The 24,541-nt window shown below is 35.1% G+C and overlaps 2 protein-coding genes across 2 annotated transcripts; one reads left to right on the top strand and one right to left on the bottom strand.

The window, feature by feature from the left end:
• Window positions 1-492: 492 nt before the first annotated feature.
• LOC114744183 (uncharacterized) lies at window positions 493-4,031 on the bottom strand. The gene is made up of 4 exons (XM_028932370.1): window positions 3,988-4,031; window positions 2,861-3,235; window positions 2,537-2,740; window positions 493-2,446 (listed from the first exon to the last, which is right to left on the bottom strand). The coding sequence occupies exons 2-4, from the start codon at window positions 3,220-3,222 to the stop codon at window positions 823-825; spliced, it is 2,190 nt and encodes a 729-aa protein (XP_028788203.1). The 5' UTR covers window positions 3,223-3,235; window positions 3,988-4,031; the 3' UTR covers window positions 493-822.
• A 14,403-nt stretch (window positions 4,032-18,434) lies between these two features.
• On the top strand, window positions 18,435-21,501 carry LOC114744187 (arginine decarboxylase). The gene has a single exon (XM_028932376.1). The coding sequence runs from the start codon at window positions 18,967-18,969 to the stop codon at window positions 21,190-21,192; it is 2,226 nt and encodes a 741-aa protein (XP_028788209.1). The 5' UTR covers window positions 18,435-18,966; the 3' UTR covers window positions 21,193-21,501.
• Window positions 21,502-24,541: the final 3,040 nt, after the last annotated feature.

The following is a 24,541-nucleotide window of genomic DNA, read 5'->3' as shown; positions in this document are numbered from 1 at the left end:
AAATGCAGACTGAATAAGACTGGATAAACAAATGGTACCCACGGTGACATCATAGGCATATATCAGAGTCCTCTCTGCCACATCTGTTTACAACCTCAACAGGGGTTGTTCACAACCTCAAAAGGGATTGTTGACAACCCGAACAGAATTGGTTAACAACTCAGTCGGGGTATAACACAGCTGTTAACTTAATTATATTATGAGCACATATAACGACCTTAATAGCAAAAATTGGGAGCATTTTAAAGTCATTAACAGCTTTAAAAGAACCAAATCATATTACAGCAGATTTTTATTCCAGCAATTCATTTACAACCTCAACAGGGATTGTTGACAACCCGAACAGAATTGGTTAACAACCTTCGCATTGCCCCTGACAACTGACGCTGGGGATACCACAACCTCCACATGAGATCTAATTCTAACCAAATCATATCATATTATGACTTTAACACAGCTCGAATGTCTTAAGAAATCACTGAACACTGGAAGTAGGAGAAATTGTCACTTTATATCAGTAACATAATTGAGACTGCTAATGACAACCTGCATGGCGTCTGATAACAAGTCCATTACAACCTATTCACCAGTACATCAAAAATACAGAAATGATGTTATATCAGATTACAACCAGGTGTCATTTACCACTTGATATATATATGTACAACATAACTACACCAAATTTACAACCTATTCAAAAAAGCATACGTGTTGCATGTGTGGATAATGACGGACAACTTGAGGTGTAGGTTATGACATTTACAAAAAAAATGCTGTCACAAGCATTCACAAAACGAAATATCAACAAGCCACCAGCAAAGCTCAACTTGGATTGGGGTTCTGGCAAGTCTTCACAGTGTGGCCTGGCTCATGGCATCTTCCACAGTGGTAAAGTTTTTTACTTTGAAATTGAGATTCAATCCTTCTTTTCTTTGGCCTCCCTGAGGGTCTTTTAGTGATTGGTGGCTGTAAAAATGTTCCCGTCATCATCTGCGTAACGGTGAGAGCTTCGGGACGAGGACAATCATGTGTCGCAATTGGCCTCATACTACTTGCATATATCTTCTCTTGGGCTGACAGCTTATAGCAATCATCTACAAATTCATAAACACTACCATGAAGTAGCTTTATCGCTGCACAGGCATGAGCACAAGGTACTCCGCTCATTTGCCATGCTAAACAAGTGCATTTCTGAGCTGTGAGATCAACAGTGACACAAATTATTCCAGTAGGAGATGTAGTATCAACTTGAACTCGGTTATCTCCATAATATACAGTATGCATATTCTCCGCTCTTGCTACTTTTTCTTGCAACTTGGACTCAATATTTGGCCCAACGCCATTTGTCCAATTTTCCATTGCCATTTTGCTTGCAACCATCTTCTTGGCTAATTTCTCCATATGCTCATGTATGAGAACTGACACATTGTGCTTCCTCTCCTTCAAAATCCAGGCATTAAACGACTCCGCAACATTAGTAGTGATGTTATCCCATCGCTTAAACGGGAATTTGCTTAAAGCCCACCGATCTACATCTCCTTGAGTGTCAACCCAATCAGCCAATTGTGGACAGAATGATCTAAGTTTCCCCATTGCAGCAACATATTCATCCTCAATCCTTGCATAGGCGATTCCATCCAGCATTTTCAATGCAACGTCCTTTGAAGTACCTGAAACTCGTCCCCTGCCTCGGTTAATTTTTAAATAATGTGCACTAAAATTTTCTTTCACATGCCTATAACAAAAAGCATGTCTCTCGCCACCAAATATTGTTCGCACAGCACCTATAATGGCATTATTCCGATCTGAAACTATCGTTGTCTCCACTGATCTTGTGATGTCTTTGATGTTCTGGAGAAACCAAGCCCAATCATCATATGTCTCCCCACTAACTATAGCATATGCTAATGGAAATAGTTCATTGTCTGCATCATATGCATTAGCTGAAATCAATGTCCCCCTGTAAGGACCACTTAGATGACAGCCGTCTATATAAAGTATATGTCGACACCCTTCTAAAAATCCATTAATTGAGCATCCATAAGCAATGAACACCCTCTGAAATCTGTTACTATCCAACCCTTCCCATCGAGCACTTGTGTTTGGATCAGTTTCAATGAGCCTTTCACAAATCCAGGGAATCGCCATGTATGAATCCTGTGCACGACCATGTATTTCCCTCAATGCTCTTTCTCTACCCCTGTATGCTTGACTATAATTCAGTCGCACCCCATATTCTCTATACAGATCTCTTCTAAGTTCATTAGCATTCTTGTCTATATTACACCTCAAAGAATCTATCATGATTGATGATGTTAAGTTTGACCCTCTAGAGTGAGATACAACCAAGCTGTCCTGTGCATAATGCACATGCTCACTTCTTAAGGTTCTAATTATTAACAACTCAGAATCTTGTCTTTGTCCCATTGAGTATGCACCCATATACCACGGGCATCCCTCCGCCATACACTTCACAATGATCTTTTGTTGATTGTTCTTCACAAACTTGTATGAAAACTTCACAGCAATACTGTACCTATACAGTGCTTGCCTAAGAGCCACTGCATTAGGAAAAATCTGTCCTTCTCCGATAACCAAACCCTTCCACTTTATTGAATTCATTTCCGGAATTGGGGTTGGCATCATTTCTGAACCACATGGCAACAATAGTGGGTCTTCACTAACCACATTAGGTGGAGACATGGACAATGTATCTGAACCTCCGAACAAGTCTTCCATCCTACATAACAGAACAGGTCAAGGGGTCGTTAATGACAACCTTCGATCACTATAATAACAACTTATGCACAACAGTTGACAATAGCTAATATTACTTCGAAATTTAAATAACACAACTTACACATGTTGCTCTTCTATTACAACATCCCTTGTTAGTTGTGAATTTTGATCTCCATTTTCTCCTATATATACATGACCACTGTCGCCATTGAAGTTAATCAAATGTTCTACTCCTTCATCATCTACAAGGTCCACAAATGTACACTCATCAAAGGTTACTGTGAATTTCATAACCATTCCATTACTTTCTTTTCCCACAATTGATGCCACCATTGTTCTAAATTCTCCATATGATGTCCCTTCCTTTATCATTCTTGTTCTCACACCACCTCCAACATACTGCGTTTCACCTTCTACACCATTAATAAATTGTCCTCCTATATGGAGGTAGCAAAACAATTGCTTTGCACTGGAAGTTGCCATCCTGGATATCAACCTGCCACAATCACTTGTTAATAACAAGTCATACAGTTATGTTAACAACCTTCGATGTACCCATTAACAACACATTTAACCATCGCATTTGAGGGGTTACAATAATAAATATCTGTCATTTTCCACTCATTTCCATCAGCAACACAGCATCATTGCCCGAAAAACAGAGCATCATTCACCGAAAAACAGAGCATTGCTTTCTAACCATAGCCACACATAGTAAAACCACACCTAACATGATTAAAACCACATATGACTAAAATGAGCCTCCCTTGATATTTCTAGAGAGCTTAATCACATGCTTAATACCAACGTATAAACACCCAATCAACTTTTCAGACCAGCATTAAAGCTGCGACTGGTTGTTAATAACAAGTCATACAGTTATGTTAACAACCTTCGATGTACCCATTAACAACACATTTAACCATCGCATTTGAGGGGTTACAATAATAAATATCTGTTATTTTCCACTCATCTTCATCAGCAACACAGCATCAGTGACCGAAAAACAGAGCCTCATTCACCGAAAAACAGAGCATTGCTTTCTAACCCTAGCCACACATAGTAAAACCACACCTAACATGATTAAAACCACATATGACTAAAATGAGCCTCCCTTAATATTTCTAGTGAGTTGAATCACATCTTTAATACCCACATATCAACACACAATCAACTTTTCAGACCAACATTAAACTTGACACTGGTTGTGTACAGAAGAAGAGAAATGTTGTTAATGATGAGACGTACCAAGAAGATGAAGAAATAATGTCGCTTGCCTGCGATGGAGTACCAGCGCATAACTCCCTTCTTTCTTTCAGAAGCTTCTCTTCCTTGTGCATGCATAACAAACAACCGCACTAAATGAAGCCAATCAGCGTCTCTCCCTCTTTTCTTTCCTTTATCAATGACTGAGGGCAAGTACGTAATATCACAACTCAAATTATTTACCCAGAGGTCCCTGGGGACTTATTAGGAATTTGGAGATTTCATGGGACCTTCTGGTAGTAAATTGTCTTCTGTGGGACTCTACAGTAATTTTCCCTATCTTATATGACCCCTTTTCTTTGTTTCCTTGGGCTTATTATCTCCTACCGTTAATTAAGTAACCATGGCATCAAAACGCACGGCCACAGTGACACCTTCCTGTCGAACAAATAAAATTTTATTTTATCGCCTATGTCTTATTTCACATATTTATTAAATCATTGTTATATTATTAAATACTATAAAAATAAATCTTCGAATATAAAAATATGTGTGCATAGTGTGTCTACATTCGTATGTCTATAACTATGCACATTCTTAGATTTTGAATTATAAAACCACATGATATGCTCATATATGACCTACATTTTCAAAAGCTGTTGGACAAAGAGATGGCTTTATTATTTTCCTTTTTATATTATTGTACGACCACATGCGTTTTCAGCGCATGCTTGGTTCAATTTCATAGCACATCAAAATTATAGGTAATCTACTGATCTTAATGCATTTTATTAATTTACGGTATTTGATTGGCACAAATAGATAATTTAATATAATTCTTATCACAACAAATTGAAAATTCTCATTACATAGTTTTAGGTCGGACTTTATAAAAAAGAAAGTAAAAAAAAAAAAGTTAACAAAACAAAATATTTGCCACATGATTTTACAAAATATCTCAATGATTGGTCCGATAAATTAAATTTTAGTTTTAATTCATACGCATGAAATATTTCAAATGCCTATAAATTGGCTCCAAATATTTTTATTTTTTAGCCTAAGAATTTAGACCCCAAATAATGATAAAAACAATGTATAAAAAATAAAATTGAAGAACATTAAAAAATCTTTTAAATATTATGAAATAAATACAATAAAAGAATTAATAACGGAGGAGTTGAGGCGGGCCTAGAATAGTATTTATTTTGAAGAGGACAGTGTACGACCACGTGCACGCTCTCTGGTCCCTGCGTCTCAGCAATTATGACCGAGCAACCCCACGAAGGTGCATGAAATGGCTAATAAGAGGCTAATATTCCAGTCCCTTAAATTTGAACTCAATTTGATATTGGGTTTTGAAATTATATTCATTTCAGAGCGTTGGTCTCCAATATCTTGATACTGTTAAAATTTTCTAACATGGCATCAACATCGTTAACTAATGAGGTGGACACATAGGCTGACTTATACGTGGCATATGATCTAGACATGAAATTATTAAAAGAAAAAGAAAAAGACAATCATATGCAGAATGCGCGCGCACGACAAACACTAGAAGGGAAACAAAGGGAAATGGTTTAGACAAAAATCTCCACAAGTTGTCGAGAAAGAGGTTAGAGATTTAGGACAGAAGGGAAGGCTTTCGGTGAAGGCAAACCACGCCCCTGTGGAATAAAGGTCCCGTTTGGTACGAAGTATTGAAAATGAGGGATTGGGATTGGGATTGCAATTGAAAAAATTATTAAAATAGTACTTAGTATGAATAATTGTTTGTTATATGGGATTAGGTATGCCCATAAAGGTGGGATTGGGGAATACCACTTCCCCCCATGGTATTCTTTAATCCCATATACATGGCTTTGACTAATCCCATATATCAAACAATCTCTTATACTAAACACTCTCTTAATAGATTTTTTCAATTGTAATCCCAATCCCAATCCCTCATTTTCAATGCTTTCTACCAAACGTAACCAAAGTGTTTGCTTTGGTTTGGATTAGTAAAACAGAGCATTTAAATATCATGTTACAAATATACAAATAATCAACATGAACTTGGAATATGATCTCCAACTTGCTTCCCAAAAACAAGTGACTACTTGCCGTTAGCAAAAGACATTTATATAACCCTATTTTATATACTACCTCCGATCCTAATTATAAGAGCCAGTTGACTAATTTGAGGAGATTGAGGAAGTAAGTTGAGTTAGTTATTTGTCCTAAATAGGTATTGTGATATTGTTTTTCCTAAAATATCCTTACTAATTAAATATATTGACTAGAACTATTATTGTTAGAAGGACTACTTTGAAAAAAAAATGTATAAATATGAGAGACAAAGTGGATTGAGGTCTTATATTTAGAACCAAAATAAAAATCAAACAGGGCCTTATATTAAGGATCGGAGCTAGTATATAAAAACTTGTTATAGTACAAAAGAGCTTGGAACCTACCCCTGCACTATTGACCTTGACTGCTTCCTCCATGAACAATGACATTATCACTTGCAACAAGTCTCTGCGCTAGTCTCCTTTGTCGTGACCAAAATACAAACATGAAAAATAATATTCATCTTAGTGGTTAATACTCGCAATCCAAAAGAGAAAGACGCGTTACATTCCACCAGAAAAGCTGACCACTGTGTAGCACACCATTCATTCCTGGAAGTGCTAAAGGCAATCGATAGTCCAAGGTTTGTCACTAAAAAGCTAAGGGACAACTATAATCAGGCAAAAATCTACAACAATACGAGGAAAACCTCGATCAAACAAGTCTTGAACCATTTTATTTCATTGTGTTTCTAACTTGAATTACACCATCCTCCTCCCCTTCATGCCAGACATCAGATATTGAATTCTGTTAATTGTTAGATTATAATTAGTTAAGGTTCTTTGCACTATCAATTCATTAATGGGTTACTGTGTCTTCATGTTCAATTTTGTTGACATAAGAGTATATTCAACCAGTCTTGCATGAATCGGCGAGTGAATGGAAGGCCAGGCATGTTGTCCGCGGTTATGATTCTGAGTAGTGAATCCTCGTCACCTCAACCTAAGATGCCTGGGTTTTTCATTGAAAGATTTAGCAGGTGGCGGTTCATTGTGAAGCATATTTGCTAGAATAGGCTGATACTCTGATGCTTGTTGAGTGCGTCTCGGTCGATTTCTCTGATGTTTTGAAGTTTTGATTAAGAACCTTTGTGCAAGAATTTCATGTCCAGCTCATATGCCACATATAAGCCAGCCTATGTGTCCACCTCATCAGTTAACAGTGTTAATGTCATATCAGATTTTAACGGTGTCAAGGTATCAAGAACTAACGGTGAAACAGACATAATTTCAGGGGCCAATAACACACGTTTGAAATTTCAAGGGCAATAACAAATTAAGCCCAAATTTTGGAGACAAAAATTTGTATTAACCCCTTAATAAGTGGAGTGACCGAACAGTTTTTTTTCCCTGCACAAAGCAAAAATGGAAAGATTATCACCAAAAAAAAGAAGAAAAGATATAAATAAATAATGTACTCTTCCGGTTCTAAATATAAAATCTTTTTTATAGTGTAATTTACACTACAAGAGGGATCCTATATTTAAGACCAAAGGAGTAATAGCGATTAAATGGAGTATATATAAATTAAATTATATCCCTTTTTCATTTTAGGGATGGAAAAAATCTACTTTACATTAAATCAAACGCAATAGATTTAATATTTTAAATAATATTATTACTTTTTACCAAAAAATATTATAATTTTATTTTAAAAAATACATAAATAAATTTGAAATGCTAAAATATGGTCTGAACAGTTTATAACTGGCAAAAATCTACTTTATGATAATAATTTACAAGTTGTAAATTATTCAAATCAGATTTTAGCTGGTCATATTTATTTATATATTGTTTTTTGTAAAGTTATAATATTTTTATCCAAAAATAATAATATTATTTTAAAATATTAAATATAGACAATTCAGATTTGATCACATGTCCGTGAAGGATTGGAAGAAAGATAAAAGAGCAGAAGAAAGAAAGGTAGAGGAGGAGAAGGTTAGAGGAGCTGGACGCATGTGGGAATCTGATGGCCAATTCTCCCGTCCTAAAGTTTTTTTTTTTTAGTTAATTAAATATGATACATGATTAAATTAAAAAGAGGTGGGAATTAATTAGGAAAAAAATTTTGTCCGATTCTATTTATAAGATTTAAATTAAGAGAGGAATATGATCTATTTTTTAAGTTTAAATTAGAGTTTGTATCCTTTTTTCAATTTTATTCCTAAATTATTTATTAATTTTTGTCACACACTCTCTTATTACATTTTTCTTCCCCCTTTTTATTTATTATAAAGACATATATTTAAATGTGTATTACATCTTTATTGATTTTAACTAATTTTTTTATTATATGTGTATTACTCATTTAAAACTTATAATAAAAACAAAGAAAAAAGAATAAGGAGAAAAGTAGAGTGGATCACATGGATAACAGTAGTGTAGAAACAACAAATTGTTGGGAGTCAGGTGGGGTGGGGCAAAGCTCACCCATTCGTCCTATTGGGCTCAGAAAGCCACGTAGGGGAAGAGATCTGCCGTGCAACCTCCAACGCGAGCCCCAAAATCTGGTGGCACTCTTGGACGTAGGTCCACTCAAGATTAGCGATGAGACACGACCCTCCGCACCCAAGCGATGGACCATCCTATAGAATTATTGCCGGTTACACGCGTCGTGCATGCCACGTTCAAAAAAAAAAAAACAACCAAAAAGCTTATCACGATTATCAGTAAGACAGATTTGTCCAACCACACAACTACACATGTATATACTACTCCTCCTATCCTTAATATAAGACTCATTTAACTAATTTGATTAGATTAAGAAAGTTAGGTACGTTAGTTAATTATAAGAAAAGTGACACAGTTTTCCTAAAATACTATAATCATCTTTTTTAATACCTTCTTTCCCTCTTCTACTTGATTATAGTTGAGGGAGTATCCATAGGGGTAATTTAGAAAAAAAATAATAAACATGAGAAATGGGTCTTATATTTAGGACCAAAACCAACTCAAGAATTGGGTCCTATATTAAGGACCGGAGGAGTACCTCCTATCTTAATTATAAGATCTTGTTTGTAGTCAATAAGAACTTGTTTGTAGACTACAAACAAGACCTTAAAATTAAGACCGGCATTACAGATGAGCTCTTATAATTAGGATTAGAGGTAGTATATACACAAATATATTGACTTAATCGCAGGTATAATTTTTCTTTTCGGACGTAGCTATAACACTTTTAAGGGAAAATTAGTTATCCTTGCTTACAATTTCATTTGATTTTTAGTCAAGTATTTATAGGTTTTTTTTTTTCGGCCTTGCAACCTTTTCAATTATATATTAAGGGGGTGTTTGGGTAAAAACAAAATCATAGTTTCAAAAGTGCTTTTACTGTATACGAAGTAAATATGTGGAGGAGTTTGTCTCGATTCGCTGAAAAGTATTTCTAAAGTTATCCATGGTTTGGATAACATTCCAAACCATAGTTTCAAAAAAAGTGAATCAATTCTGCTTCTGGCTCAAATTAAAAAGTATGATTATGCCTGTCAGAACAAATCTCAACGATAATATGACTTTAATACCCCTCAATTATTTTTTTATAAACATATTTAATCTTATATTTTATAAATATATATACACATATTGATTATTTATTAATCATATTATCTTATATGTCATTAATTATGTTGTCAAAAAATGTATTATTAACAATTTTATTCTTTCAAATTAAAATATATTATAAAATTCATCTTTTATATAATTATCATATTAATTATATATTTTTAATAATTAGCACATATAAAAAGTACTTTTGATAACAGTTATCTAAACACTCTTACTTTATCAGAATCACTTTTTCACAAAATCTATTTTTCCAAGAATTTATTCTCCAGAAGCTATTCTCTAAACTATAGTTTGGTTTTATTTAAACACCCCCTAAATATTAGTTCTATAAGTACGACAGATGTTAATTTAGTACACACGCACCAAAATAAAACTCGAAAATATTATCAAATGACTTATATATTTTTAAGTTTTATATAAATCTCATTGCAAAATATATGTAATTAATTTTTTCAAAAAAAATATATTCTTTACATAATAATGATGAATGATGACTTGGAGAAACTGAGATGAAGCCGTGGAGACTGGAGAGAATGCAAGGAGGGACTTGAAGGCCGGGAAGGTGGGGCCCACTGACTGGTTAAGAATCTAGAAACCAAGCAACTACCGCGTTGTCGCTATCGAGACCTGCCCCCAACAGCAGCGTATACCCCGGTCCCCGTTCACGCCCCTTCTTTTTTTTTTGACCAGCCACGCCTCTTCTCTCTGTCTCCTCCTCTCATCCATGATTTTTTACCCTTCCTCCGTTACAATGTGCTGAGTGCTCCTAAGGGCTACAAGAAATAAATTTCTTAAAACGGCAGTGCCTGCTTTGAGATATCCTGAGATCCCTCTCTTCCTATCACACTCTGCCACCTCAGCACTATCCCTGCTCCTAGCATTTTACCCTTGTTCCTTGGCTCTCATTCTCCTAACCTATTTGTTGTTTGTTTTTGTTTTCTTATTCTTAAAAATAATTTATAACAAAACAAAATTACATTTTGACCAGTGGTAGTTATTACAGGTAGTGATAAGTAGTAGGTGGTAGAAAAAAAAAGAAGAAGAGAAAAAGATTATTCCAATTTTTTAAAAAATAAAAAAATAAAAAACATAAAAACAAAAGTAAATAAACACGTAAAAGTTGTTTTGGTTTTTCAGTTTTTAAAAACATATCATTGTTTTTTTGTTTTTTAAAACAATCAAGAAAAAACAAATTGCCCAATAAATCTTTTTGTTTTTTTATTTTTAAAAACAAAAAATTGTTTTCAAAATAAGAAACCAAACAAGTCTTAAGATATCCCTGCTTTAACTTTTTTGGTAGAATTACTGAGCTCCAATGACAAGATTTAAAAAGTGTTTTAGGGTGTCTGAAAAACACCTTAATAAGTGCATGCAAGTCGAGAATTAATTTTAAATTCTGCAGAGTCATTTCTAAAATTATAATTTATTTTTCATCCAAATATTTTTTTAATTTAATTATTAAAAATCTCAACGAGAGGCCAACCAAAAAAAAGTTATTGTTATTTTCTATGTTAGAATATATCATTACATATTCTTCAATTATTATTCATTGTTTAGTGATTAAATCTCTTTTTTAGACTTTATAATAATTTATTATTATATAAGTTGCTATTAAATAGTGGTAAAGTTACAAAAAAAATTTTAAGATAAAATCAATAAAGTTTAAGGTTTTTCAATTGTGATAAAATGTATGTGTTAATATAATTTTTAGTCTTAAAATTTGATCTTCTTTTATTTTTAATCAAGAATAAAAAATACTGCTCTCAAATTCTAGGGCTAAGATTAAAATAAAGCTAGACTTCAAATCCAAACATATACGTGATACTAATTTAGCACACGGAGAGGCCGCGGGGGCAGGTTAAAAGCCCGGGCAACGCCGGGTAAAAGGTGAGGAGAAGTTGGTGGAAATAAAGGAGGGGCAAAGAGTCGGGAAAACGCAACGGGAAACGACAAAGAAAGGAACGGCGTTTTGAATAGAGATGATGACGTGGCATCCCATGGTCGAAGGAGAACTGATAAATGTAAAATAGATTAATGGTTCCGGTTTTATCGCATCACGGGCGGACATGCGTCCTAAAACTAGTGGTGTTTCTGTCGCATCATCGCCACCAAAACGACATGCGTTTTCATCAAAGGGGACGATGGGCTCATCGGGGCAGGTATATCCATAATATGGGACGGAAGGCTGGAGCAGATTTTAGGCTCCAAATAGGTTCATTTATATTTCCACGTGGAGTGGGGAAAAAAAAATCAAATCAAATGCGGCGAGCGTGGACTACAGAAGAGTTCCCATCAGTTGAGACCTGTCTACATGCAACCGAGTTCTCGATCATTTTCCCGTTACGAATAAATCAATTCTTTGACGCCTCCTTTTGGGATGACAGGTTTGATATTTCATCACACGAATTATTGGGCGTGGAAACCCCCCTCCCCAAATAAACCTCCCACCTCTTTTAATTCGATTTCAATACTTATCATTTCAGTAATCTGATTTGATTTTTATATTTTTAATAATTTAATATGTTTTAGTACGTACGTAATTCAAAATAAAAAGTAATCTTTTATATATCAATTTTTTAAAAAGTTATTTTTAATTTCCAAACCTTCAATTAAATATTTTAAATCTGAGTCATAAAAAAATTATATTACCTCTGGCCTTTAACGTAAGAGCTAATTGATTAATTTGAATAAATTAAAAAGACTTGTTAAGTTAATCACTTGTAATAAATAAGTGTTGTATTTTTTAAAATATCATTGTCAATCATGGGTATTAGTTAGAATTACCATTCGAAGAAATACTGTGCAACTACCACAGTAGTTATTTTAAAAAAATAGATAAATATGAAAAACGTGATAGATTAATATCTTATATTTAGGATGTGTTTGGTTGGAGGGGAGGGGAGGGGAGGGAAAATGAGCCCCTCCCCTCATTTGGTTGAAAATTTTGGAGGGGAGGGGAGCTAAAATGTCCCCTCCCCTCCCCTCCCCTCCCTCCCTCCCCCCATTTTGGCTCCCCTCCAAATTGGGGGTTTTTGGAGGGGAGCCAAAATTTTGGATCATTATGTCCTTATGATTTTTTTAATATTCCACTTCTACCCATAAAATATATTATTATAATATTTTTTTCAAATAAAAAATATATTATCCTAAGTAAAAAAATAAAAAATATATACATTATTATAATTAAAAATATATTATAAAAATTATTTAAAAATAAAAAATTATTTAAATAAAAATTATAATATTATAAAATTAATTGTTTTTTATAAATATATTATTTATTAAATATATTTTAAAGTTGAAAAAAAAGATAACCTAAAGAAAATAAAATTTCATTTTTCTTAGAGCATATAAAATTTGTTTATTTGATTATTTTAAATATATTATTATATTAATTAGAATAAAAAATTACTATACCAATTTTTTAATACACATATTAACATGATAAGACTGAATTTTTATTAAATTATATAATTTAAATTGAGATGTAAATTAATTTATATAATATATCAATAAAAAACATAAACTAATATGTAAGGATAAAATGGTAAATTGATTATTACTATCCCTCCCCTCTTGAACCAAACAAGGGATCATTAAATACCCTCCCCTCTCCTCCTTTTTAATCAAACCAAACAAGGTGAGGATAAAACCTCCCCTCCCCTCCCCTCAAACCAAACAGGCCCTTAGTATCAGAATAGATATCAAACAAGTTTTTTTATTAGTAACTATAATTAGTATTTCAACGGGGTAAGCAAATCATCAATGAGCATTGAGATTAAATTTCATGCTCTTTCATCTCTCCCCAATTCCTCCCTCCATCTCTGTTCCATCTTCATTTTCGCATTCTTCCATCTAACATTCAGCTAACTCAAGTGGTTGAGTTTTCATTATCATCTATTGCATATGAACCAAACTCAGGGGGTGTTTCGCAACCTCCAAACCAGGGTTTCAAAAGCACTTTTCCGCAAAACAAGTCAAACTTTTTCACATACTTACTTCATAAACCGTAAAAACACTTCTGAAACTATAGTTTGGTTTCTATCCAAACACCCCCTCAGGGGAGAAGAACCATGTCATGTATCCCGTTTTCTTTTTAAAACATTAGGACGGGTAGGCATCCAAGGGATTACTAATTTCGTTTAAATATTATATCCACAATAATACATGAATGTGCAGTAATTTATTTTTGGTGAACACAGTGAGTTTAGTTTTTAATGTGTGTTTATATGGCTGAATGATTCTTGTCACACAAAAAAAAAAAATTTATTAGTAGATATAGTAAACAGTCTCACTCCAAAAAAAAAATACGAGCTCTGATTTCAATAAATGCAGATATCACAGGATGTGAAAACCTGCTCTTATTAAAATGGTGGTTTTAGGATTCAAAACCATAGCTTTACCCCAAACCATAGTTTCACATTTTTTTCTTTTGTTTGGATGATTTCTTTCTCAAATTATAGTCTGAGGAGATATCCAAATAGGACCTAAGCCTGGAAAGAGGATAACATAGATCCGATGAATTTTTTTTTTTTACAAAAAAGATGAAGCATGGACGAAGCCTTAATGGCATTTAACCATAATCGCGGAGTCACGTGGCGAGTGTGATAACAGCGTCAGTAATTTTACTGTGGGAAAAATTTTACATGCATAATTTGTTTGTCAAGACAAAAAAAATATTATTTTCAGTTCTAATTATAAGATATTATTTATGGATTATAAGTGAGATCTTATAATTTAGATAAGGAGTAATAATAAAAAGTACAGCAACATATTTAAACTTATTGACTTAAAATCCTTTCATTAAAACGCCATAAGTATATTTAATTCTTTTTCTTCTTTTATTGTTACCTTTGGAGAAATTCACTGTGGGGATTAAGATGAAAGGAAAATTTTAAAAAAAATCCTAATAATAAGTGAACAGTTTGTAATGATAACTTTTAACAGACTTTAACAGCTCACTCATTATTATTATTTTATAATTGTATTTTTTTATGAGTAATAATTCTCACAACAAATAATTTTAATATTGGGATTGACTTTTAATCGTATCACCAAAATAGGAGTGGGCTAATTGAGTAGCTCGACTGGTGGGTTAGCGGCGCCTCAATAATCATTTCCTGGATATCATCAAAACCTTCTTTATACCGACCAGATTAAGTCTAGTGAAAGGAGTTAATCTCTCACAATTTGATGAACTAAGATTTAAATTCTTACTAGGAGAGATGCTTACGTTTAGTACCTGACAGTGTTTCGAATAGGATTGCTTCTAATTAGAGGATAGCTATGCTTTAGCATAAAAAGGAAAAAAAAAAAACTTCTTCACAGGCAATGACTCTGTCGAGCTCTATACCATACTCCCTCCGTTCCTTATTATAAGAGACAAATAACCGAAGTACGTTGATCAAAAAAACAGTTAAAATTAGTTAAGAACAATTAATGTGTAAAAAGTATAATTTTTTTCCAAAAATGCCCTCATTAATAAGGAGAGAGAGCATGAGAGAGAACAATTAAATTATTAAAAGAAAGAGAAATGAGAGGGAGAGAGAGTGTGAGTTAGAGATAATAAATATGGGTAAAATAGTAAATCAACACAAAAAAAGTAGAGACAACTTGTAAGTGTCTCTTATATATAGGAACATGTCATAAGCATTAAATATCTCTTATAATAAGGAACGGAGGGAGTACTATTTCAGGAATAATAGCAGTAATCTTTTTTTTTTTTTTTCCGGTCCCTGAAGTTATATTAATCATTAATCAAGTCTCTCAATATTCAGATCCATACACAGTTATGCTGGGTTAAAAGAAGTGGTGTGAGTGAAAAATACTCGTGAGCAAAGTAACTCTGGTTATTTGACATTTATTTTGTAATTATCTTTTATTTTTAACATTTTAGAAATTAACTGTAGGGGGTTGAGCATTTTAATTATATCTAAAATTCAATGCCTATTTGATCATGTAGATAATAATGCAAATAATTTTTTAAAGCACAGGTAAAAATATTTCAGTGTGAATAATAAATAATGTATTTTCTATGCATCATGGAGGATTGAACCTTTTATTCTTTAAAAGATAATATTGAACAAATTTATTCTTTTTAATTTAACGCAATGTTATACTACTTATGTTTCTTAATACAAAAGCTAACTAACTAATTTAGGTATGTTAAAAAATTAATTAAATTATTTATTTATAACAAATTTATGCTGTCTTCCTTAAATTGTTATTTTTTTAATCATTTATATTGAAACTACCTATAGAATGTTTTTATAATCAATAGTGATATTAAAAAAATTATAAATATGAAAGATAAAATAGATTAAAATATTATATTTAGAATTAAATTTAACCTCTAACTAGTTTTTATGCTAAGGATGGAATGTAGTGATTTTTATTTGACGAAGCAAATATTGTATTTTAATTTTGTTAAGAGGATTACAGGGAAATGACATTGATCGAAGATCAAATTGCAATTCTCCCAATGATCATTTATCAATCTAGTATCAGAAAACTGAATTATTGATTCAGAGAAAAATATTTTTTTAATTTGATCCATCACAAGCTCGCCGTTACCATTATATATGATTTCAGAAAAAAGTTTGTTATGAGTCCCACATTGGAAATCTCACAAGTATTATGAGATTTATAAGTTCAAGGGGCTCTCCCTCCCAATAGGCTAGTCTTTTGGGATTGGGCTCTCTCCTTGGGCTTATGCTCATCACATTGGTGCTTTCATTGAGAGTTGGCTAACCGGAAAGGGCTACCTGCGGAGGGTTCTGACCGGTAAGAAGGCCGAGTGAAGTGCCGTAGAGTGGAGCCGCCGGGGACGTCGGCTCTCGAGAGGGGTGCTCTGTTATGAGTCTCACATTGGAGAATCTCACAAGTGTTGTGGGGTTTATAAGTTCAAGGGGCTCTCCCTCCCAATAGGCTAGTCTTTTGGGATTGGGCTCTCCCCTTGGGCTTATGCTCATCACAAAGTTATTGATGATTTTTCGATAAATTAATTTTATGTAAACGGATCTAAATCTTGTTTTCTTTAGTTACAAGGACGAAATGGAACCAGTATTTTATTAATAAGGAAGTAAAAATATTTAATTAGTAGAAACTAGAAGTAATGTTTTTGAGTTGAAATAGAAAATTTGGCAAAAAAAGAAAGAAAGCAGAATTACAGTAAGGTTTTTAGGAAGAAAAATAATTACAAAACAAATCTAAAAAATTATCACTTCTTATTCTAAAACTTGTCATTACAAACTAGTTAAGTTGTTATTAAGACTTTTTAATAATTAGTTTTTTGAAGCTTCATTGTAATTTTTGAAAAAAAAAAGTTGAAACAGAAATAATTCAAATTTTAATTAATTATTCCGTGAAAGTGACTAGCTCTTTTTTTTTAAATTTAGAGAGTATTTGGATGAAAGCCAAGCTATAATTTTCAAAGTGCTTTTACTGTATACGAAGTAAATATATAGAGGAGTCTGTTTCATTTTACGGAAAAATATTTTTAAAAAACACTTTTTTATCTCGTTAAATATTTTTTTAACTTTTTTAACCTGTTGAGCGTAGAGGTGATTTGAACCAACGGACAGTAAACGTTTTTTTTTTCCTTTCTTTCTGTTGGCCGAAAGATGAATTGAAAAACTGATTTACAGCAAGTCAGACAGCCCCGGCCACTGGGTCAGTCAGTAATTGCCCGGGCTAACGTGTCAGCATCGTGAGGGTTCATCGGTATTCTAGTTAGTATGTGGGTATCCCGGGATCCCCACCACTTCCAAGGAAACTTCCTAGTCGCTTCCTCAACAAAATCTCGCCCAAAAGCTCGCGAGATGAACACACCACACGCCTCACCTAACTCACTTGTATCGCCAGCGCGAGTTTCTCCTCGAGAAGAAAAGAAAGGCCCCATTTCACAAGTCACGCGGCAACTCGACGCTGATTAGTCCTTTGCCTCCCCCTGGCTGCTGGAGTGCTGGCCAAGCCAAGACAAAGAAACACCAACATGGTGCAGTCCCCACGAGAAAAGCACGAGAATTTGAATATTACATCTATACACATGCTTAAATTTCATGTTTTATTTTTTGATCAAAAAAAGAAAGGCTAAGTCCGAAATAAAATTACATGAGAGGGGATTAAATCCCAGTTTTTCACTTTCCAGGACCTCTCTAAATTCCCATCTTGGTCAATCCGTAAGCTATCATTTAAACTTGATACTCCTCTTGTCTTTAATATAAGACCCATTTAACTAATTTGATTAGATTAAGAAAGTTAGGTAAGTTAGTTAATTACAAGAAATGAGACACATTTTTCCTAAAATATCATAATTATCTTTCTTAATACCCCTTCTCTTTTTCTACTTGATTATAGTTGAGGAAGTATCCATAGAAGTAATTTAGAGAAAATTGATAAATATGAGAAATAGGTCTTATATTTAAGATCAAAATTAACTCAACAATTGGGTTTTATATTAAGGACCGGAAGAGTATTTGAATAAACATTTTTTTGGCATTTGCATTTAGACATTTGGACTACATACAGTCCGAAGAGAAAAATAGTATTTGAAACATAAATTTTTTTTTTGAGCACTATTTGAAACATAAATTTAAATATTATATTCTCTTAACTATTTTGATGATGACGTATGCTTACTTTTATCTTCTTTTTTTTCTTGGAAAAAGAATTTTAGGGTTTGTTACGTTGAAAATAAATTTTCGAATCTATTTGAGTCCAAGATCCGGGCCCACGGCCCAATCCGCCCCTCCCTCCCCATATAAATCAGCTTCGCCGCTCATGCAAATCTCGCCCATTCCACCTTTGTTTCCGTCTTTCTTGCATCCAACTTCATAATTTCTGGAGCCTCTCTTTGTAATTTTCATTCAAATTCCTTGTTTCTTGCCTGTTATTTCCCCAGAGGTTTCCTCTTTTGCCTTTCCATCCTTCCGCTTTCCATTTCCTCGATCTTGACCTCCCCGGAAGCTGCTTGTCCTGTTTCCTCGTTGTTTGCCCTCCTCTTTCCCCGATCACCACGCTCTTCTGGTTATTTTCTTTATTTGAATCTATGAACCAGATCTGCATGGTGTGGGAAGCTTTCCGCGTTTAATTGCCGACCTCATTTTGCCCTTGCCTGTTTCATTTTGTTATCCGTGTGGAAATCCTTCTTCTGAGGGGTCGGTGTGGGGATTTTCTGTGAGGAGAACAGGGAGGGTTTCTCCATTTTCAATAGATCTTCTACTGTTTTCTTTTGAGGGGGTAGCCGGGGCCTCGGCCTCGGCGGGTTTTAAAGCCCCCATCTGAACGAGATTACAAAAATTTTAAGAATCTTTTTCCCTGATTCAATTTGATCGTCGCAGAAGAGATGCCGGCCTTAGCTTGTTGCGTGGATGCTGCACTTGGTCCTCCTGGCTACGCTTTAGCTGGGGATAGCTCTCTTCTGGCGCCGGTCACATTTTTTGGCGTACCTCCGGCGACGAGGAACACTACCGCCGATAACAACACCGTCACCGTTTCCATGGACGATTCCCATTGGTCACCTTCTCTGTCGGCTTCCCTTTACAAGATCGATGGGTGGGGTGCTCCATACTTTTCTGTGAATTCATCTGGGAATATTTCTGTCCGACCTCATGGTTCAGGGACCCTTTCTCACCAGGAGATTGATTTGCTCAAGATTGTTAAGAAAGTCTCAGATCCCAAATCATCCGGCGGCCTTGGTATGCAGCTTCCTCTTGTTGTTCGGTTTCCGGACGTGCTGAAGAACCGGCTTGAATCCCTTAACTCGGCTTTCGAGTACGCAATTCAATCTTTCGGATATGAATCCCATTACCAAGGTGTTTACCCGGTCAAATGTAACCAGGACCGGTTCGTTGTGGAAGATATTGTTAAGTTTGGATCTCCATTCCGGTTTGGGCTAGAGGCAGGATCGAAACCTGAGCTCCTCCTAGCCATGAATTGTTTGTGCACGGGTAATTCTGAAGCCTTTTTGGTATGCAATGGGTTTAAAGACGGTGAATATATTTCTCTGGCTCTGATTGCAAGGAAGCTCGCCTTGAACACCATAATTGTTCTTGAGCAAGAGGAAGAGCTTGACTTGATCATTGGGTTGAGCAAGCAGCTTTGCATTCGACCTGTTATTGGTGTTCGAGCTAAGCTGAGGACAAAACATTCTGGTCATTTTGGTTCAACTTCAGGGGAGAAAGGAAAGTTTGGGCTGACCACAATCCAGATTCTGCGTGTAGTCAAAAAGCTGGAACAAGCGGGTATGCTTGATTGCCTACAGTTGCTTCATTTCCATATAGGCTCTCAAATTCCTTCCACCACATTGCTTGCTGATGGGGTTGGAGAGGCGGCACAGATTTATTGTGAATTGGTTCGACTAGGTGCTCATATGCAAGTATTCGATATTGGAGGTGGTCTGGGCATAGATTACGATGGTTCCAAGTCGGCTGACTCTGATGTATCTGTTGGATATGGTCTCCAAGAGTACGCTGCGGCAGTTGTTCAAGCACTCCAGTGTGTCTGTGATCGCAGGTCGGTCAGGCACCCAGTGCTCTGCAGTGAAAGCGGCAGGGCCATTGTTTCTCATCACTCTGTTTTTATTTTTGAAGTGGTTTCTGCAACTTCTTACGAAGTTCCAACGATGTCCACCCTTGGGTTGCAATATTTGGCGGAGAGGCTCTCAGAGGATGCTCGGGCAGATTATAGTAACCTTTCTGCTGCGGCCATGAGAGGTGATTATGATACCTGCTTGCTGTACGTTGATCAATTGAAGCAACGATGTGTTGAGCAATTCAAACAGGGTTCTCTAGACATGGAGCACCTTGCTGCTGTTGATGGTTTGTGTGACTTGGTGAATAAGGCAATGGGTGCAACAGATCCGGTAAGGACATACCATGCCAACATCTCGATATTCACTTCCATTCCTGATTTTTGGGCCATTGGACAACTGTTTCCCATAGCTCCCATTCATCGTCTGGACGAGAAGCCCTCCGCAAGGGGAATTTTATCAGATTTGACCTGTGACAGTGATGGAAAAATAGACAAGTTCATAGGAGGCGAGTCTAGTTTGCCGCTCCATGATCTGGAAGGCGAAGGTGGTGCCAATGGCGGTAATGTCAGGAAATACTATCTGGGAATGTTCTTAGGTGGGGCTTACGAGGAGGCACTCGGAGGAGTCCATAATCTGTTCGGTGGCCCGAGCGTGGTTCGGGTGTCGCAGAGCGACGGTCCATACAGCTTCGCAGTGACGCGTGCAGTGCCGGGGCCGTCGTGCGCGGATGTCCTACGGGTGATGCAACACGAGCCCGAGCTCATGTTCGAGACTCTGAAGCACCGCGTGCAAGAGAGCTTCGAGCAGCAAATGGAGGATGAGGATGAAGATAAGATCCACAATGCTTCAGCTCTGGCTTCCAGCCTCGCCCGCTCGTTCAACAACATGCCATATCTGGCTGTGGATTCTTGCTGCTTGACCGCTGCTCGCAACAACAATAATGGCTTTTACTACTGCGCTTCTGATGATGATTTCAATGGCGTTTCTGCTGATTCTGTGGTCGCAGATGATGAGCAGTGGTCCTATTGCGTTGCTTGAGATGTGAGTTTGTCCATTTACGCTTTTGCATTCCCCTGCCCGCAGTGTGTATTTTTAAATTAATGCTTGTCGTCGTCGAGGTCGTCCGTTAATGTTTATTTTGCTTTTGTTGCCGGCATTTTGCTGCTGGTATTTTTTTTTTTTGGCCTTGTGCTGCTGGTACTGTCAAGTTTAGGAAAAATGAAGAAAAAGAAAACAAACGGATTGAATGTGGGAAGCGTGTAGGGTGTTTGTTCCCTCCATTCACGTCTGTCTGCTAGAATTTATGTTCCAAGTTCCAAGAGTTCCTGAATTTTGGTGTTTTTGACCCCCCAAGACCCATCAAGAGTTATTGTTCAAATCCATTTCTTTCCTTATTTGTTTTTCTTTTTGCGCTGAACCCTTTGTCCGCTCTCAAAGAGTACCAGTACCGTGGTTAGTGATAAACGATGAAAATGAACGGGGGAAAAGATAAACGATGAGAATGGGTTGTAGCACGACTTAGATAAACGTGTTTTTGTATGCTGGCAAAACAAATAATTTTTTTTAAACTATTGATACTAATATTAATAGTTCATTTTGGTATGGTTAGAATTTTAACTGACATCAACAACTTTTATGATGTCGAGGGGATATAAATGTAAGTTAGTTTTCAACTAAAAATTGGATTATTGGTAATAATAAAGAAAGAATGATTGTAATTAAGATCAAGGTCAATGAAATTCGATAAATTAAATATTCTTTAATGAAGATAAAAACGATTTAATACTATTATATCAATAAAACAAAGATAAAAAAAGATTGTAATTAAGATCAAGGTCAACGAAAAAGCGTGAGGGAATCATTTTTTGGTGGGGTTTTCCGTGATTGTGTGAGTTTGATTGATTTAATTTGGTTAAGTTAATGGCGATTCTGCGTGGGCCCTTCGTTCGGCCGCTTTATTATTGCGTAGGCGTGTGTGGACGGTGCAGGTGGATGGGTCAATCGCTTCAATGACCAAAAGTTGGATTCTGATTTCTGATTTCTAGAAATATAAACCACTGTGGTACTTTTTAATGGTTATTTGTTGTAATTTTTTTAATACTAAAGAAATTATAAAAGACATAAATTTTTTTTATTGTTATTAAATAGCCGGTACATTTTTTCTCACTCATTTTTTTCTTTCTTCATCTTTACATTCATCGCCCTTAAATTGATGGGGATAGAATTGAAAATGAAGTACTAAAAAAAAAGTACAAGTGATAAATTAAAAAAAGACTAAAATCTTCTCTTATAAATAACAATTAAAAAAGCATCAGAGTGGTATATCATGGCCCAATTTGTAAGCAGCAAAACATTATTAAATGTTTAAGGAAAGTTAACAAGAAACGTATAAAAAATATTTTGACTAGTAATAGAAGCCAAGACGGATCCATGGGAAATTAGAGTTATGATATCCAATTAAATGGCTTGCAAGGCATTTTGCTGAAATGGGAGATGCATGAATGGGAGGGTTGGGCGGCGGCAGGAGTTGGAATTGCCCCAATTGCGCGTAAGGGCTGACCACAATTTTGTTGGCACATATTTGTGGTGTACATGGGACTTGGATGCTTCCTCTTTCCAAGTGGTCTTCTTTCGCCCTATATTTCACCACAAATTTGATGCTTTCCCCTTCCCACACCTCCTAATCTAGCTTTACATCGCATCCTCCAAATAAAAGTTATTTTTATTCGTAAAGATTTGACTTTTAATTCACATTTTTTACATTGATCTGAAAATCTTACTTGTAAGTCCCTGTGAGGCTGTAACTAATTTACCCCAATTTTATGTTGCCCAGGCATAAAAGAAAAATCACACCCACTCTTATAAATTTCATTGATGTTTCTTCTTTCCAAAATTGATGTTCTACTTAGTGCTTGCCAAAACCTCATCCTTATCTTAAATTGATGGTCCGTGTCAATTTTTGGAAATACCAAAAAAAAGCTTAAACATACCTAAATCCTGAAGCCTGTTTTGATGCTTACTGAAGTTATGAGCACTATGATACTTATCAAATCTCAACTATTCAAATTTAATATGGACAGTCAATATTTAATATTAATATTTTTGTTGTTCAAAAAATATTTTTTCTTCAATAGTTACATAATCTAGAATAAATGTAACATCTTAACTGTAAGTGTTTTCAAAAAATAAATTTTTTATTTAAAAATCACAAGTTAAAAAATTTAAATTTAAACCATTAAAACTAATTTGGAATGGTTTAGATTTTAACACAATGATGAGTATTATGATGTTTATTATTACGATAAGTATTAAAACTAGTTCCCGAAATCCTTAATCCAGAAAGGAATCCAAGATTTTACGCGTTTGAGCTTCTTATTCTTTCAAGGACATCAGCACGCAGCATAGGTTTCTTTTTTGGTTATTTGGAAGAGGTTCGACGCAATCTAGGAGATAGAGATGACTGGAAAGGCATTCTTAATGGTAAATAAAGAAAATTCCTCTCCTTTATTTCTCTATTACTTTCCAACCAAACATAACAGAAATGTGCCTTCCATTGCTAGCTTGAAATAAAGCTTGCAGGTCAGTATTGGAGAGAAAATGGCATATGCCAAAGAAACCAAAGCAAGTGGTATGAAAGTCATGATTGTCCTTCATATTCTCACTGTTCATAGTTCTTAGAATTGGATCTCTGTTTCTTAATCTAAAATCCTCTGTGTCTGTGTGTGAACCTCACAAAGATTGCTTTGTGGCTAGCTAGGTCTGACTTTTACACATACATGTTGCTCTGGGTTTACTTGCATTGTGGAAGCATATATGTATAAAATATAATTATAAGATAACTTTTACAGAATATTCAAGATTCTAGATCAGAGCAATCAATAAGGCATATATATCGGCAGCTGTAACGAGAAGAATACAAAGTGGAATTTGAATATCAACAAATGGCACGTAAGAATATCTAATGAATAATTATGATGTGCAGGCTCTCAGCATCTTATGCTTTTTTTTAGAGGTTCTTTTGGCATCCTCCTCCTCATATATCTGCAACTACAAGCTGAATCTCTGCTTTAACAAAAGCAAGTGTGTTCACATGCAAATGGCATTCCCAATTCTTTTCCAGCTTCTTCTTCAAGAGCTTAAACCCGCAGTCTCTCTTGTAATGTTTATACTCCTCCGGTCCTTAATATAGGACCCAATTGAGTTGGTTTTGGTCCTAAATATAAGACCCATTTATCATATTTATCAATTTTCTCTAAATTACCCCTATGGATACTCCCTCAACCATAATCAAATAGAAGAATGGGGTATTAAGATGATTATGGTGTTTTAGGAAAATGTCACTTTTCTATAATTAACCAATTTACCTAACTTTCTTAATCTAATCAAA

The sequence above is a fragment of the Neltuma alba genome, unplaced genomic scaffold (genome assembly GCF_004799145.2).
Source record: "Neltuma alba isolate B1F8T4 unplaced genomic scaffold, ASM479914v2 tig00004281_pilon, whole genome shotgun sequence".
In the NCBI taxonomy this organism is placed as follows: Eukaryota; Viridiplantae; Streptophyta; class Magnoliopsida; order Fabales; family Fabaceae; genus Neltuma; species Neltuma alba.
This window is presented reverse-complemented; position numbering and strand designations above follow the sequence as displayed.

What these genes read in the sequence shown, in the direction of transcription:
- LOC114744183 (XM_028932370.1), bottom strand. Translation starts at nt 3,222, where the DNA reads ATGGCAACTTCCAGTGCAAAGCAATTGTTTTGCTACCTCCATATAGGA. An exon ending in GTAATAGAAGAGCAACATGT is followed by an intron (nt 2,741 to 2,860) that starts GTAAGTTGTGTT and finishes TCTGTTATGTAG; the next exon opens with GATGGAAGACTTGTTCGGAG. An exon ending in CTTAGGCAAGCACTGTATAG is followed by an intron (nt 2,447 to 2,536) that starts GTACAGTATTGC and finishes GGGATGCCCGTG; the next exon opens with GTATATGGGTGCATACTCAA.
- LOC114744187 (XM_028932376.1), top strand. Translation starts at nt 18,967, where the DNA reads ATGCCGGCCTTAGCTTGTTGCGTGGATGCTGCACTTGGTCCTCCTGGC.